Source organism: Rosa rugosa, chromosome 3, assembly GCF_958449725.1.
Source record: "Rosa rugosa chromosome 3, drRosRugo1.1, whole genome shotgun sequence".
Lineage (NCBI taxonomy): Eukaryota > Viridiplantae > Streptophyta > Magnoliopsida > Rosales > Rosaceae > Rosa > Rosa rugosa.
Window position 1 is genome coordinate 43,723,313 of NC_084822.1, and position 15,975 is coordinate 43,739,287.

The 15,975-nt window shown below is 40.4% G+C and overlaps 1 protein-coding gene and 2 long non-coding RNA genes across 3 annotated transcripts; 2 read left to right on the forward strand and 1 right to left on the reverse strand.

The window, feature by feature from the left end:
- Positions 1-1,078: 1,078 nt before the first annotated feature.
- On the reverse strand, positions 1,079-1,936 carry LOC133740662 (uncharacterized). Its single transcript, XR_009861364.1, has 4 exons — positions 1,747-1,936; positions 1,493-1,638; positions 1,288-1,394; positions 1,079-1,191 (listed from the first exon to the last, which is right to left on the reverse strand). It is a non-coding gene; the product is annotated as an uncharacterized LOC133740662 (long non-coding RNA).
- A 6,068-nt stretch (positions 1,937-8,004) lies between these two features.
- LOC133735437 (calcium-transporting ATPase 12, plasma membrane-type) lies at positions 8,005-12,560 on the forward strand. Its single transcript, XM_062162841.1, has one exon. It carries the CDS (start codon positions 8,497-8,499, stop codon positions 11,752-11,754), a length of 3,258 nt encoding a protein of 1,085 aa, XP_062018825.1. The 5' UTR covers positions 8,005-8,496; the 3' UTR covers positions 11,755-12,560.
- Positions 12,561-13,469: 909 nt separating this feature from the next.
- On the forward strand, positions 13,470-15,569 carry LOC133741502 (uncharacterized). The gene is made up of 3 exons (XR_009861968.1): positions 13,470-13,773; positions 14,036-14,142; positions 14,350-15,569. It is a non-coding gene; the product is annotated as an uncharacterized LOC133741502 (long non-coding RNA).
- Positions 15,570-15,975: the final 406 nt, after the last annotated feature.

The following is a 15,975-nucleotide window of genomic DNA, read 5'->3' on the forward strand; positions in this document are numbered from 1 at the left end:
TCAAGAATTATCCTCCTAAGATTTTTGAGAAGAAGTTAAAGTCCAAAGAGTTTGCTTTGCCCGTTGAGAGAAATTGTTTACTTGAAGAGAAGATAGAAAATTTTTCAATAGAAGAAGCCCCACAAGAAATCATCCATGATGAAGAAGAGATTAAATATGAAATTGCTCGTGTTGACATGGTTATTAATAATGAATAAGTTTTGGAGCCTGAAATAAATCATTCAGAACCCGATGTCATTCAAGAATGCAACCTTGAGAGCCAAGAAGAATCTACTACGGTTGCCTATGAAAGCCAAAATGCATACGATAGACTCATCTATGGTGTTGGGTTCATGATTGTGCCATCAGAATATGCAGAAGATCTTATCAATAATCCACAGGTTCAATTGTCTAATTTTTTCTTGGGTCTTTTGAATGCCTATTCTTGTCTTTTATTCAAGAGGAACTCGAGGGCGAGTTCTTTCATAGTGGAGGAGAATGATGTAGGACGAGAATGGACCCGACTCAATCAGAAAACCATAAAAGTAAAGAAGCGGCATATAATCAAGAAAAGTGATTGGAAAATAGGTAACTCACGTGTAAAGAGGTTATTAGCTGCTGGAATATTCAAGAAAAATTGGTTTTGGACTTTTCGAGTTTCTCGTGCGAAAAGTCAGGTTTTGATTTTGAATCAGATTTGACTAACTTTTGGCCAGAATGTCCGTTTGAGACGCATGATACCTTTCCAGAATGGGAACGACGAGATCTTCAAGACTCACTTTAGTCAGCCCTAACGGATTTAGGCCAAAATATGTCGTTTTAATTATCCGATTCGGGATTTAATATTTTAGGCTAGTTTTGCATTCTTTTTATTTTAGGTTTTCTAGTTTGTTTTGTTTTTACCCATGGGCTTTAGGGTTCAATGTTAGTCGCCCTAGGGTTTTATTTCTCTTATTTAAGCAGCCGTATGTGGCTGCAGAACGCATCTTTTATCTTTTATCAATAAAATTGAGATTATTCTCTTTTATCTCTGGTGGACTCCAGAATTCTTTGCTTAGGTTTATTGCTGGTAAACCTAGATATCAATCCGACTGCGACATCTTATGACCTTAAAATGGTTAATGATGTGACCGTAATGCAAACCAACCAAGCAGGTAATTAACAATGGCCATCAATAATAGATATGTCACAGTTATCATCAATGCCATAACCCTGAGAAAGAGGTCACATACATTCAAAATTGAGCATATAGATATGATAAGAAATGAAGCAGAAAACTAAAAGAACGAAAAGGTGATTACTACTTACAACTGAAGTTTATACTTCCTGAGCAGAGATGATCCTGAACTAACAGTACCATCACCCTTTAGCCAAATCTCGCACAAGGCAGCTACTAAATAACCTATTACAATTCTCTGTGGGAGACAGCTAGCATTTTAGAGGTGCTATGGACACCAGAATATAAAGAACTTAGAAAAGTAACACTAATAATACAGCAATACAACATACACACCTGTAGAACGCCCATCCATCTCATCTTTGCAATATCGACCCCGAAAGTTAGTTCCTTGATGCCATGGAAAAATCCACCCTGAAGAAACAGGCCTAATGCTAGAAGCTTCAACCCCCCTCAATAATGCTTTTTTAGTTGCAATGGCCCTGCATGACAATTTCTGTACACAAATATTTTCATGAATGATAGACATTAGTATTTTGAACATTGTACAAGCAGGTAGATTTGGAGCAGGCCTAACCCACGACAATTACCGAGAGAATCAATGAATTTGAGAAGCTTCTGGCACCAGAGCCTCTGGGAGTCCTCTGATAAAGGCTCGAACACCAAGTCCTTCCTGACCAGAGCTACTCCGCTGCTCCCTACCAAAGCAGATTCCACCTCCGCCGTCGACCAGAGCTCCGATTCTGATCTTCGGACCCTCCACTTTGAGCCCGATGACCTCCTTCTCGATGACCTCCCTCTTGGTCCTCTTACTACAACAAAGAAAACAATCGCATCATAAATCAAAATCCCCAAAATTCAAAAAAATTAAAAAGTTAGGTCGAAATTGAAAAGAAGAGAAATTGGATACCCGTCGGTGCTGGAAAGTGAAGACTCGATCTGAGCCAAGCCAGTTTGGCCGCCTGTGACAAAGTCATCTTTGAGGCCGGAGAGGCTCCTCGCAGATTAGGTTGATGTGGAAACTAGTTTGGTTGTCGGAGAGATGGATTTGGGGTATAGGTGTAGCCGTGTAAAAGATAAGAGGGAGAGAGGAGAGAGGTCTAGGTTTTGGATCCGATGGATTTGGTGTCGGCGTAGAACAGTGGTCTTGGATCCGATGGATTTGAAGTGTAGGCGGTGATGGTTGTAGATTTTGGTTTTGGGGAGACGCCGTAGGGAGTGTGAGGAGATTTTGGTTTTGGCCTTTAATTTGAATCTGTGTCGAGAGAGAGTGAGGAGGTTTGAGTTTTTTGTTATTTTTTTGGCTCTAGTGTTAAGAGTTTCAAGCCCAGTCTATATCAATTTTGGACTTCAATATGGGGTTTGGCACCACTAACACGGTGGGAAACTTGGCGCTCAATTTTTTTTAACGTCACACAACAGTTTTTATCTTAAACGTCTTCTGAACTAGTTCCTAAGTCTTTATCAGACGACAGCTCTCAACAAAATGACGTTTGAAACAAAAAAATCATTCACACGACAGATAATTGCATAGCGTCGTCTGAGAGATGTCGTCTGATTCAATTTTTGTAGTAGTGGTGGGTGACACTCTGATTGTGGAATATGCATGAGCTAGCATATCTCCACCACAAACTTGTGTTAGGATCCTTATGGGTCTGCCTCCCTTTAAGGACTGCTGCAATTTTTGTTGCTCTTGAAATTTCATCTCATAAGCAAATTTTGTTCCTCCACATTTACTATTGCTCATCTTCCCCGAATGCCCCTATAGGAACCAAGATTGCCAGTCTTTCCACCTTGAACCAAACTCTTAGTGGAATAGTTAGTTCCACCTCCAACAAAGCTCCTTTCTTAACGACAGAAACCCTTTACTTGCTTAACTTTTATCAGAACGAGGGCTCCATTCAACACTTCAAAAAAGTTCCACCTTAACCTACAATCATCTTGTGGTCTTCAAAATCCAAAGTCCCAAGAAATATCAGATTTCTCTCGAAACTAGAAACATGGCGACATTCACTAAAGTCCTTTGATCCATCATGCACCTCAAATTTGATTGTTCTAACACTAGCGACTTCGTAGGTTTTATGCACAAACCCACTTTACTAAACCTTCCTACACAGGCCCGTAGGAAGAAAAAATCAATATGTATGTGTTCGAAACAACCCATATCTCATATCCACTCAGCTTGTGGCTTCTCTGAACATGATGTGATCACGATTGCATCTCCATAATCTTCTTCGAAATCTTCACTAGCCATGCCTGTAGTAGTTCCTCAATTTTCCTTAACCTTCAACTTTCCACATTAATATCTGATATGCTCGAAACTCATACAACAATAGCACTCCACGTCTTGTCTCTATCTTGATTTCTAAATTTCTCCAACGTCTTCATGGTCGCTCTTGAACCAAGAGCTCTGATACCACTTGTTAGGAAATTCGGGTCACCTTCCGAATTCCCTAGCCCAAGACCGAAACCGAATTAAGACAGTAATCACAAATTATGCAAGCAAACATAAGATTGTTGACGAGGTTCGGTCAAATAGTTGACCTACGTCCCCGGGTGATGATGATGGTGGATCCACTAAACGAGAAGAAGATTACAAACTTTTGAATAACGTTTTGGTTCTTCCACTCAAATAACCTCTCTCCTCACAACCCAAATTCTCAATTGAGAATTTCCAAATATACCCGATCTCTCAAAACTTGCAACTCTCTAAAATCTCTCAAATTATCAGAACACTCAATTGATCCACACACGGATCTCTCTAAACGATGTCTCAATGGCACCCTCCAAAATGAGTCTCTTTCAACCCACAATATGAGAATCTCCAAACCCTCACATCTTCTCTAAATGGTGTCTTCCAATCTCCGAAAGCACACACCAAACCAATAACCCTGAATGACTATTTATAGGCTCACGATTAGTCCGACTCCTAATAGGATCTTCAATCTTAAACCTTTACTTCTAAGGAAAAACTCCATAAATCCTAGATACACTAGAATTGCTTACCCAAAGCCTTCAGAAGTAAAGAATCCAAAACAGACAAGGAATTAGATATTGAGCCGCAATCCTAACATGAATACACAATGTTGCCTACCCTATTCTGCTTTGAGGACATGGGCCTCGATGGGCTGAACGAGACCGTGAAATCCCCAAATTCTGGTACAAACTTTGACTTGGGTTGAACATCCATATAAACCAAAGACTTTGGCCCCAAAGTATGAAACAGGACAAATTCTTGCGTACGCCAGACGTACCAAATGACCAATCAGACACCAGAAAATTTTATCTTTATTTCAAAATTGTCCCTACTTTTAAAAGTGCAATACCCAAAATATCCCCCCCTACTGGACACTGATTGGCGGTGCGGCTGCCCCACGCAAGAATCTCTCATGAAACAGATATAGGTATCTTGCACCTCACATGTAATTGCAAGCACGACGGCGGAATTGCCTTGAAAGAATCATTCTTATTTATAAAATACATTATGCTGTATAAGACTTTCTGTTTATCCACTCTATACCTTAGTTTATGCAGATTGTTTCTTGAAACCATCATTATCATTTATAAAATGATTAAAATCATTTAACTACATAGTGTGCATATGTAAGGAAGCACGTCTGTTGATGGCTCTTGTTTGCATACGTATCTAATCTTTTATATATTGTGACGGTTTTAGAATCTGCAGTCCAAGGATTTAGAATTTGCAGTCCCTATAAATTGAAGTGTTCGGCTTGGATCAGAGTTTATTAATTACGAGCGTTTTAGATTCTCTAATCCTTACGATTCTCAAACCCTGTTGTTAAGGACCCCGGCATGGTGAAGACTTGGATTGAATAATGGAATTGATCCCAGCTATACGTCCTTGTCTGGTATAGTTGAGCAGAAAGTAATGTGATTGAACTTTTGCTGGGAAAAGTAGATTAATTACTTGTACAGTTGTACGTACTGACCAGCATGTTTGGTGGGTATCACACATTCACATGCACCTTGGAAATTTTTGCAAAAGCTAGAATGAAATTTCTGCATCATTTCATTTCGGCCTCACCGCCTCAGTGATCAAGTCAAATGATGTTTGTTGCGTATGGACTATTATACCAACTAAATTCGATGCTTGCGTGTAGGCCGGTCATTGTTGAGTACGTAGGGCCAGTCGACCATCCACTAACATAATGGATGCTGCTATCATCGTCCTTGTCAAGCAAGTTGATTTAAGCTAAACGATGAACTCTGGGAAATTTCCAGGAAGTTGCATGGATAGCTATGTACTATGCTTAATCAATGTAATTGTGGTGTTTTGTTGACTGGTTGGCAATGAGTCACACATTGTTTTCTTAGTCAATATATAGGTTGCTGTTTGATAGGGAAACCACAAGGAAAAAGCATACAAAGTTGTATTGTAAGAGATTTTCTTGATGGGATACGAATCATACGATGTGGATATAAGATCAGATTACTGGAGATGGTGGAAAAGCTACAAAACTTCAGGAAACAATTGGTTGCCGCTTTTAAGGCTTTTTCTTTTATTTCGGTTCGTGGGAAAAAAATAGTGAAAATGAAATTCTGATTGGTTAATGATTCTGGCCTTTGAATTTGCCGCCTATTCATTTGAATTCTATGTCCAACGATGAAAAACATCCCACAGTTTGTAATATTTTGTATATTTTCGATTGTGGCCTTTGAGCTCACCCTTTAGAAATCATGACTAGCTACAAGACCAATCAAATTGAAAAAAAAAATTAGTATCGGAAATGTATCAACAAATAAATTTTCGATCTTTTGGTTGATAAAAAGTGGTTACAAATAAAAACCAATTTTTGGTTGGTTTGGTACAAAGAGAATTTTTACCTCATTATTCCATTACAATCCAAACTAGAAAAAAGTCTACGTCAGATTATCCGGCTAACAGATTTGTCCGACTCACCAATAGAAGATTGTTATGTCTGAAAAGTTAAAGAAAAAAAAGTATGGGGTACGTAATTCGGTGCTTTTGGATGAAAAACATGGAGTATTTGTTGCATAGAATCTTTTTATTTGCATATATGTTAGAATTTCATTATAGGGTAGTAGATGTTTCGACATCTCCACTAAAGACTTTTCCCAAAACTATTAGAGCAAGTGCAGCGGTTGCACTTTGACTGGGCAAAGGGAGAGAATGATGATGTGGTGACCGGCCACAAGCAAAATTGGTCCTCCACCGGCAATTGCTTGCCCAGCCAATTGTTGGCTTTTCGTGACTGAGGCAAAAAAAAAGGCAACAGGATGACTTTTTTCTTGACTGGGTTTGAGGGGCTGCCAGCTCGGCCCAAGGATTCACGTGGGCGACGTCATCACCAGACCCTCCACTGCGACGCGCTGAAGGCAGCGACTGGCTCACGAACGCATGACGCGTGGCGCCGCAAAGGTAGCTCGACTGACGCCACAGAGCAGCCAGACGATTTGCTCCGCCTGGGTTGCTTCGATCTCGGCCTGGGGGCAGCGTCTGGGCGGTTTGACGCCACAGAGCGGCCGAAAGAGGTGAGGCGACCTCGGGGGAGCGGGGTCCGTGGCCGGAGGACGGAGAAAAATCCGGGTCGGGTCGGACGAAACCCGCCAAGTCTGGTGCAGCTGCGAGAGAGAGAACCGGAGGGGGGGGGGAAAGAAAAAATGAAAAATTTTCGTCCTTTGAAACAAAATAGATTTTTTTTTTTTTTGCTATTTATAGAAAATTTTCAGATTTCAAAAATTCATAATAAATTCATACGAACTCCGAATATTGCGTTCCATGTATACACGAGATCGTATCGACGATCTCTATAACTTTCATGAAGGAAGTTTTCCCAAATTATGTATGTGTAAAAAGTCGATTTTCGAGACCCCCTAAAATTATATAATAATGAACAGTGTTGACCGGGCAAGAAAAACAACGGGTGTAAACCCATGTCCAGTGGCAGTGAATAGTAACTTGACTGGTCGAATTCTTGACTTCTCGACTTTGCATTTTCTTGACTACGGGTGCATTTGCTCTTAGCACTCTCATCAGCCACCCAAACGTACAACACTATAAAAGAACATTCTACTGTCCCAAGTAAAAAATAAACAAAAGCCAATGACCGCAGTCATCAACACTAATCTTGCATTCTGGATGAAGAATGATGTCATGACTCATGAGAATGTGTAATATATGTGTTTCGTTTGTTCAACTTCAAAGAATACATATATAGATGAAGGCAAAGAAGGTCCGGCTTGTCGGCACCAAAGACAAAAGACTGATTGTTATGGAGTTAGGGAGATCGATTGTTACAAACCAGTCACAAACTACAAAGGCTCTTCTAAAAACGATTAAGCTAAATCTAGCCTAACAAAATGAACTAGGGTTCAAACCATGCATGCATGCTTGTCGGTCCGCTCCGGGTAAATTAACTAAGCAGAACTGTACGACCTCGTATTAAAATGAAGCAATGAAATGAACACGAGAAAACAAGAACAAGAATATGTTAGAATGCATATGTTGGGTTAATGAAGGAAAAGATTGTCAAGATCGTAAAGTCTTGGAGGTAACCACAATGTAACATTGCGTTTGAGTTTGAGTTTGTTGGCCAATGCAGTTACGTAAGATCCTCAAGGAGAAGCTGTTTGGTTCTAATGGTTCCCCATCAAGCTCAAACAGCCGACTTTGCACATAAAGAAAACAGTTCTTCATTGTGAACAGAAGTATGAGAAAAGTCGAAGACGCGTTTCCCACATTTTGGGGTTTAGTAGTAAAGAAGTGAGAAATACCCTTCATTAAGGACTTGAACCATATCTTCCTCATTTTCAAACAAAAATTGAAGAAAAAAAATCATCTGACCCATAACACCTATGTCATTCTCGACTTTTCTGTCTGAATCTGTCCAGAACAACCCCACAGTTCCATAATCATTTGGAAACATCCCAACAATTTCTCCAACCTCCCCACCAAGTTTAAACAACTCGTCGATAATTCTAGTGAACCTGGTCATTGTATAATTTAGACCCCAAAAAGAGATAGTCACTGTTCCACCAGTTTCTGGTTCAATTTTCCTCCGTACAGATGTAAAGTTGAATATTCAAAAGAATGGAACGCATTCCGTGCAGAAATTTAATGCAATCAAATGCCGGCAGGTATCTGTAAAAGGAATTCACCGTAAACTTTGGTATACTGAGTCAACGAGGCAAATGCGAAAGCACAAAGCGGTTTATGCACCTTGGCATTGTCGGCATCAAGTCTATATAAGCGTAAACAGGCGGACGTTAGAATGAAAATCTTTCCCGGAAAAAATATATCTTTTGCTGCGAACTAGCTTTTTCTGAAGTTGAAGCTCTTCCTACCAATACAATAAGACATGGTGAGCAGCAAGAATTCACCTTATGATTGTGGCCAGTTGATAGTTGACATCACCACTACCACTTTTACCAGAGCGAAGAAGAGGTGGCGCATGGCTTATGCAGCCTTGTATGCTGTAAGGGTGATGCTATCACTTCCCAAAGAGCTTATGTACAAGAGGAGCAACTACAAGGACTACTCTGAGATCTCCGAGTATGGATCTTTCGGTGGTTTCCAAGGTCTCAAAGAAAGCCAGCGGGAGAAGGGAGATTCGAACTCTGGTCTCGAGCCTGAGGCTAAAAACTCTTCACCACTGGAGCTACAATCCCCTGCGCATGATGAGTCTCGTTCTTACACTTCCCTTGAAGTGAAACCGAGCACTTCCCCTGATGGAACTGATCACTATAGTTCTGTCCCCAACAACGTTGTCCATGCAGAGCTCGAAAAAATGGTGAAGGAAAAAGACTTGGCTGCTCTTAAGAAGTTTGGAGGAGTTACTGGCATAACCACTTCTCTTGAAACAAATCCTGAGTATGGGCTACCTGGCAACGACGCAGAAATCAACAGACGCCGTGAACTATTTGGCTCAAATACATACCCAAAGCCGCCTTCAAAAGGGCTCCTCTATTTTGTGCTGGACGCTCTGAAAGACATGACGATTCTGATTCTATGCGTCTGTGCAGCACTTGCTCTTGCATTTGGAATCAAAGAGTATGGAGTAGAGGAAGGCTGGTATGAAGGTGGAAGTATCTTTGTAGCTGTAATCATTGTCATTGTTGTCTCAGCTCTCAGTAACTTCAGACAGGAAATCCAATTCGACAAACTGTCTAAAATAAGCAGCAACATCAACGTTGAGGTATTTAGAGACAGACAAAGACGAGAAATCTCCATCTTTGATGTTGTGGTTGGAGATGTCGTCTTCCTTAACATCGGAGATCAAATTCCTGCAGACGGGGTGTTCTTAGATGGCTATTCATTTCAAGTGGACGAGTCCAGCATGACCGGGGAGAGCGACTATGTAGAAGTTGATTCCAGAAAGAATCCCTTCCTCTTGTCTGGTGCAAAGGTGGCTGATGGTTATGGTAGAATGCTTGTCACATCAGTTGGGATGAACACTGCTTGGGGCGAAATGATGAGCTCAATTTCGCAGGAATCAAATGTAAGAACTCCATTACAAGCTCGGCTTGACAAACTTACCTCTTCTATTGGAAAGGTAGGCCTTGCAGTTGCTTTCTTAGTTCTTCTAGTCTTGTTGATTCGTTATTTCACTGGCAACACAAAAGATAAGAATGGCAATAAGGAGTATATTGGTAGCAAAACAAAAACAGATGATGTGTTGAATGCAGTAGTACGGATTGTATCTGCTGCAGTCACTATTGTGGTGGTGGCAATCCCTGAAGGCTTGCCACTGGCTGTCACACTAACACTTGCTTACTCTATGAAAAGAATGATGAAAGATCAGGCAATGGTTAGAAAACTATCGGCTTGTGAGACAATGGGGTCAGCAACCGTTATCTGTACTGACAAAACAGGAACTCTGACACTAAACCAAATGAAAGTAACTAAGCTTTGGGTAGGCCAAGAATCTATTGCAGAAGATAATTCATCCATCACACCAAATGTTCGTGAGTTATTCTATCAAGGAGTTGGTTTGAACACAACTGGGAGTGTTTTCATGCCTCGTACAGGATCCGAACCCGAAATCTCTGGCAGCCCAACAGAAAAAGCCATACTCTATTGGGTTGTTTTAGATTTGGGTATGGACATGCAAGAACTGAAGCCCAGGTATGACATTCTTCATGTTGAAACATTTAATTCAGACAAGAAACGAAGTGGGGTTCTTATAAAGAAAAAAGATGATAACACCGTCCATGTGCACTGGAAAGGAGCTGCTGAGATGATAGTTGCAACATGCTCAAGTTATTATGATACCAATGGAACTGTAAAGCCCCTGGATGTAGATACAAGGTCTAAAATTGAGAAAATAATCCAAGGCATGGCAGCTAGTAGCCTCCGATGCATTGCTTTCGCTCATGCCCAAATTTCAGAGGAAGAAGTTGAATACAGTGATGATGACAAGACGCACCAAAAGCTCAAAGAAGATGGGCTGATCTTGCTAGGGATAGTCGGCCTCAAAGATCCATGTCGACCAGGGGTCATCCATGCTGTGAGAGTTTGCAAGGATGCAGGTGTGGACATCAAAATGATAACTGGAGACAATATTTTCACAGCAAAAGCTATAGCTACAGAATGTGGAATACTAAAGAAAGAGAACGAGGTAAAGGATGGACAAGTTGTAGAAGGAGTCGAATTTCGAAACTACACTGACGCAGAGAGAATGCAGAAGGTTGATAACATCCGTGTGATGGCAAGGTCCTCCCCATTTGACAAGCTTCTAATGGTACAGTGTTTGAAGGAGAAAGGTCATGTGGTTGCAGTCACTGGTGATGGTACGAATGATGCACCTGCATTGAAAGAAGCTGATATAGGACTTTCCATGGGCATCCAAGGAACTGAGGTGGCAAAAGAAAGCTCGGATATCATCATCTTGGATGACAACTTCAATTCTGTGGCCACAGTTTTGAGATGGGGGAGATGTGTTTATAACAATATACAGAAATTCATCCAATTTCAACTAACTGTTAATGTTGCAGCTCTAGTAATCAACTTTATTGCAGCAGTTTCAGCTGGTGAAGTTCCCCTAACAGCAGTTCAATTACTTTGGGTGAATCTCATCATGGACACGCTAGGTGCTCTGGCTCTTGCTACGGAGCGGCCAACTAATGAGCTAATGGAGAGGCAGCCTGTGGGTCGGACCGCTCCACTCATAACCAATATTATGTGGAGGAATCTTTTAGCTCAAGCTCTATATCAAATAGCTGTTCTCTTGATCTTGCAGTTCCAGGGTGAGTCTATATTCAATGTCACTGCTGCGGTGAATGATACTCTGATTTTCAATACCTTTGTATTATGCCAAGTTTTCAACGAGTTCAATTCAAGAAGCATGGAGAAGAAGAATGTATTCAAAGGTATTCTCAGGAATAGGCTGTTTATTGGGATTGTGGGGATAACTATTGTTCTTCAGGTTGTGATGGTGGAGTTTCTGAAGAAATTTGCAGATACAGAAAAGTTGAATGTTCAGCAATGGGTAGTTTGTATCGTGATTGCAGCTGTATCATGGCCAATTGGTTGGGTTGTGAAGTTCATACCTGTTTCAGAGGACCCATACTTCAGAATTATCAAAAGGTCACTCCTCAGATTAAAAAACATTTTGTGAAGGTTTTGGGTTCAATTTGGGTTAGGGGTTGCAATCCAGAATTGTCTTGCCATCAACACACAGACGCCACGAACCTTCTTTTTCGGGAGTAAGCAAGCCAGAACTCCCGGCCCGACCTCAAGGCTTGGGCCCGAATCTCAAGCCCAGTTGATTGTGGCCCGGGGTTATTTGGCACTGAAAGTCAGGAGATTGAAGCTTGGGGTGGAACCTCTGGTCGGAGTCTGGGTCTCATGTCCAGCGTTTAGAGTTTGGGGTCAGTGCCTAGAGTTTGGAATCCTAAGCTTGAAGAATTACTAATCTCTAAATGCACATTCCATTATGTTGAGGGAATGAGAATGCTCCTCTCTCTATATATAATGGAATGGCCACTAAGAGGTCAGGAGTGCTTATCCCAGCCGTACAAATTCACTGAAGTTTAGGGTTCCAACCTCTAGGCACTGGCCCCAAACCCCGAGCCGCGACAACTAGACACGCGGACTTGGATTTGACTCTCAATATGGATCTCACATCCAAGTCCGAGTGTCCGGTGTTTGGGGCTCATGGACACCGCCATGAGCTTGAAGTTTTAAGCTTGAGTGAATTTGTAGGATTGGAATAAGTATACCTAACCTCCAAAACCCCTTTTTGTTAGTTGGGGAAAGAGTGCTCACTCATTCCCGAATTATATGAATACCCAATTTATTGTAATGAACCAGAATAATACCTAGCATATGTATGATTGTAGAAAATAATTTGGTTTGAGAATAAGATTTCATCTATGATGTAATACCATTATTCTAATTAGTACAGTTGCCTAACTTTGTACCCTTAATTTTTCTTTTAAGAGATTTGAAAGGAGTTCTTACTTCCAATACAATCACTGATCACTATTTTCTTAGTTCTTTCTTTTTCATATGTAAATTTTTATTCGTTGTTTTGAAGCATATATATATAGTCAGAAGTAGATACAAAAGCTAATGCCATTCCAACAGACTCAGCTTTCAATTCCTTGATTATACAGTGAAGAAGAACATAACTTCTACTCCACGGGAAAATTGGAAAGGATCTAATATTGCTAAAGAAGAAGACTAGTCAGAGTAGCAAGGATCAAGTATATGAATTCTAATTCCAGAAAATCATCTTCTTCATAATTTCACTATTTAACATACAAGTGTGATGGGAAGAGGGGAACTGAGGGTCGTCAACCCATTATTATGACTATTCAGCAAAATAAAATTCTATGATTCTATCTCTAACAAAGGTGCATGCATGCAGTTATTCAATCTCGACACGCAAAATCTCAATCACGCAGAGGAAATAGAACCCAAATTGTGCACAAACAGCTATATACTATTGCAAGCAAACATTTGCATATTCGTTGCGGTTTCAAGCATCGGAACGTATATAACCTAAAATAGTAAAAGGAAATGGAGTTCACTCACATTGAACTTACGTCGAACACCTTGTGGGCATAAAAACAAGAGAAAATTATACAGTAGCACCTGGACCAAATATATAAACACAGAAAACCCACCTTCAATTTATTTTATACAAATAAGGACACAAGCTCAGGTCCAAAACCAAATATAAATGGGCCTGGCTTCGAATTATGTTACAAAATGACTAAAATGTTCAGTTTTTATTAAAATTTACGCTTATGCCACTGCCACAATCCAACGACCTAAACCTGAAATCCCAAAACACAAAACGCAAAAAAGCCCAAACGTGAATTTCTCTCCAGCGACGGATCTGGCTTGAAGCAGTAGCACTGCAAAATCTTCAGTAGCACTCAGCTTGATTCCGGAATCGACCTGCGCCTCTGACTCCAATCTGAATCGCGCCGGCGGCGACGATGCGCTCACCATTCACGAAGACGACGGCGACGGATCTAGCTTGAATCTCCGAAGCAGTAGCACTGCAAAAAAAATCTCCAGTAGCACTCAAATTGATTCCGGAATCGACCTTCGCCTCTTATTCTAAAATTGCAGAGTGTAATTCTGTGAGAGAGAGAGAGAGGATCGTCAGAAACAGAAGAAAAAGGTAGAATTTTTCGAAACTCTCAAAACCCTAGTTTTTTTTTTCTTTTTCTTTTTGGCTCTGGAATTCTGCTGTTCCCGATCCATTTTGGGACTGTTTTCTTTTTTTGGAGTGGAAATGTATGGAAGTGGGAGTCTTTTGGTTTCTGTTTGATTTTATCAATTTTTGAGTTTTACGAGCTTAATCTGGAGGTATTTGCAGGGTTAATTGAGCCCAATTTTTGGTCTAATTGAGTTTTCGCTTGGTTGGAATTGGATTTTTGTAGATGAATTACTGCTAGTTTGAGATTGATTGAGGGGAAGCAGTAGCATTCAGGGGAAGCAGTAGCACTCAGTTTGGAGTGTGGGGAAGTAGTAGCCTCTTCTGAAAATGGTATATTGATTATATTGTTCTGTGTTGTTTCTTATTGTTTTTTTTTGTGTGTGCGCATACAATTGATTTTGTTTTTTGGTTAATTGAATAGAAATACTTGTTTCTTAATTGATCTGTTATGTGCTACTGTGTGATCTGCTACTTTATAGTTTATAGTTTATGGTTTCTTAATTGAGTTTTCGCTTGGTTGGAATTGGATTTTTGTAGATGAATTACTGCTAGTTTGAGATTGATTGAGGGGAAGCAGTAGCATTCAGGGGAAGCAGTAGCACTCAGTTTGGGAACCCATATCGGCCATAAGACCCTCTCCTTGATTCTCGGAGCGACCGCCGCTAGCAGATGAAGAAGATGGAGAAATGGCCAGGCATTTATATGGGCCGCGGAATCTGGGCCCAAGCAGGAGACTTGAGGAGGGTGGTGTTATCCTCCACCACTTGTATTTGAGATTCTTATTTTGGTTTTGGTTTTGGTTTTGGGTTTGGAGGGTTGTTGGGTGGTGGGTGGTTGTGAAGGAGGAGCGAGAGAGAGAACGAGGGCGGACCCAATTGGGGAGGAGGAGATTTTGGGGGTGGGGTTTTATAGGAGAGGTTGCTGTGGTCATTTTGAGCACAAGGGATGACATGGTTTTTGGTTTTGGTTTTGGTTTTGGTTTTGTGCTACTGTGTTATCGTTGTATTTGTGCTATATTTGTGCTACTGTGCTACTGTGTTATTGTTGTTATGTGCTACTGTGTTTATTTGAAGTTTCTTTCTGCAGTTTATTGTTGTTATGTGCTACTGTGTTATCGTTGTATTTGTGCTACTGTGTTATCGTTGTATTTGTGCTACTGTGCTACTGTGTTATTGTTGTTATGTGCTACTGTGTTTAGTTTATTGTTTTTATGTGCTACTGTGCTACTGTGTTATTGTTGTTATGTGCTACTGTGTTTATTTGAAGTTTCTTTCTGCAGTTTATTGTTGTTATGTGCTACTGTGTTTAGTTTATTGTTGTTGGAGATTTTGTTTGAAACCAAACATGGAGCCTAAAATATGATTTTCACTTCTGTGGGATCTCTATTGTTTCACTATCCCATCACTCATAATGTGCATGTGTGAAGTACATATTATTGTTATGTGCTATTATGTGTGCAGTACATATTCTTCATGAACTGGACGAGTGCAGTAGCAGAACTGGACGAGTATGAGTTCAGCGAGTGCAGTAGCAGAATTGGACGAGCATGAGTGCAGTAGCAGAATTGGACGAGTATGAGTGCAGCGAGTGCAGTAGCAGGATTAGGTGATGACGAGTGCAGTAGCAGAACTGGACGAGTATGAGTGCAGCGAGTGCAGTAGCAGATTGGACGGGTGCAGTAGCAGGATTAGGCGATGACGAGTGCAGTAGCAGAACACAAGTAGCAGAACTGGACGAGTATGAGTGCAGCGAGTGCAGTAGCAGGATTGGACGAGTGCAATAGTAGGATTAGGCGATGAGATGAGAGTTCATTCTCTTAGCAACGTATAGAAGAAAGATATATATATTTTTTTTTTGCTTTTGAGAAGTAACATAAATGGGTTATTCTCAAGAAAAAAAAAAGTAATATAAACATATTATTCTCAGAAAAAAAAAAAAAAAAAAAGGTAACATAAAGGGATTAATCTCAGAAAAAGAAAAAAAAGTAATATAAAGGGATTAGAAGTCAAAATGAGTAGTTAAGGGGGAAAAAGTAACATAAATGGATTATTCTCGAAAAAAAAAAGTAATATAAAGGGATTATAAGTCAAAATGAGTAGTTAAGGGTAAAAAAGTAAATTAATTCATGACATGTGGCAAGTGAAGAGCAGATTGTACTTATTT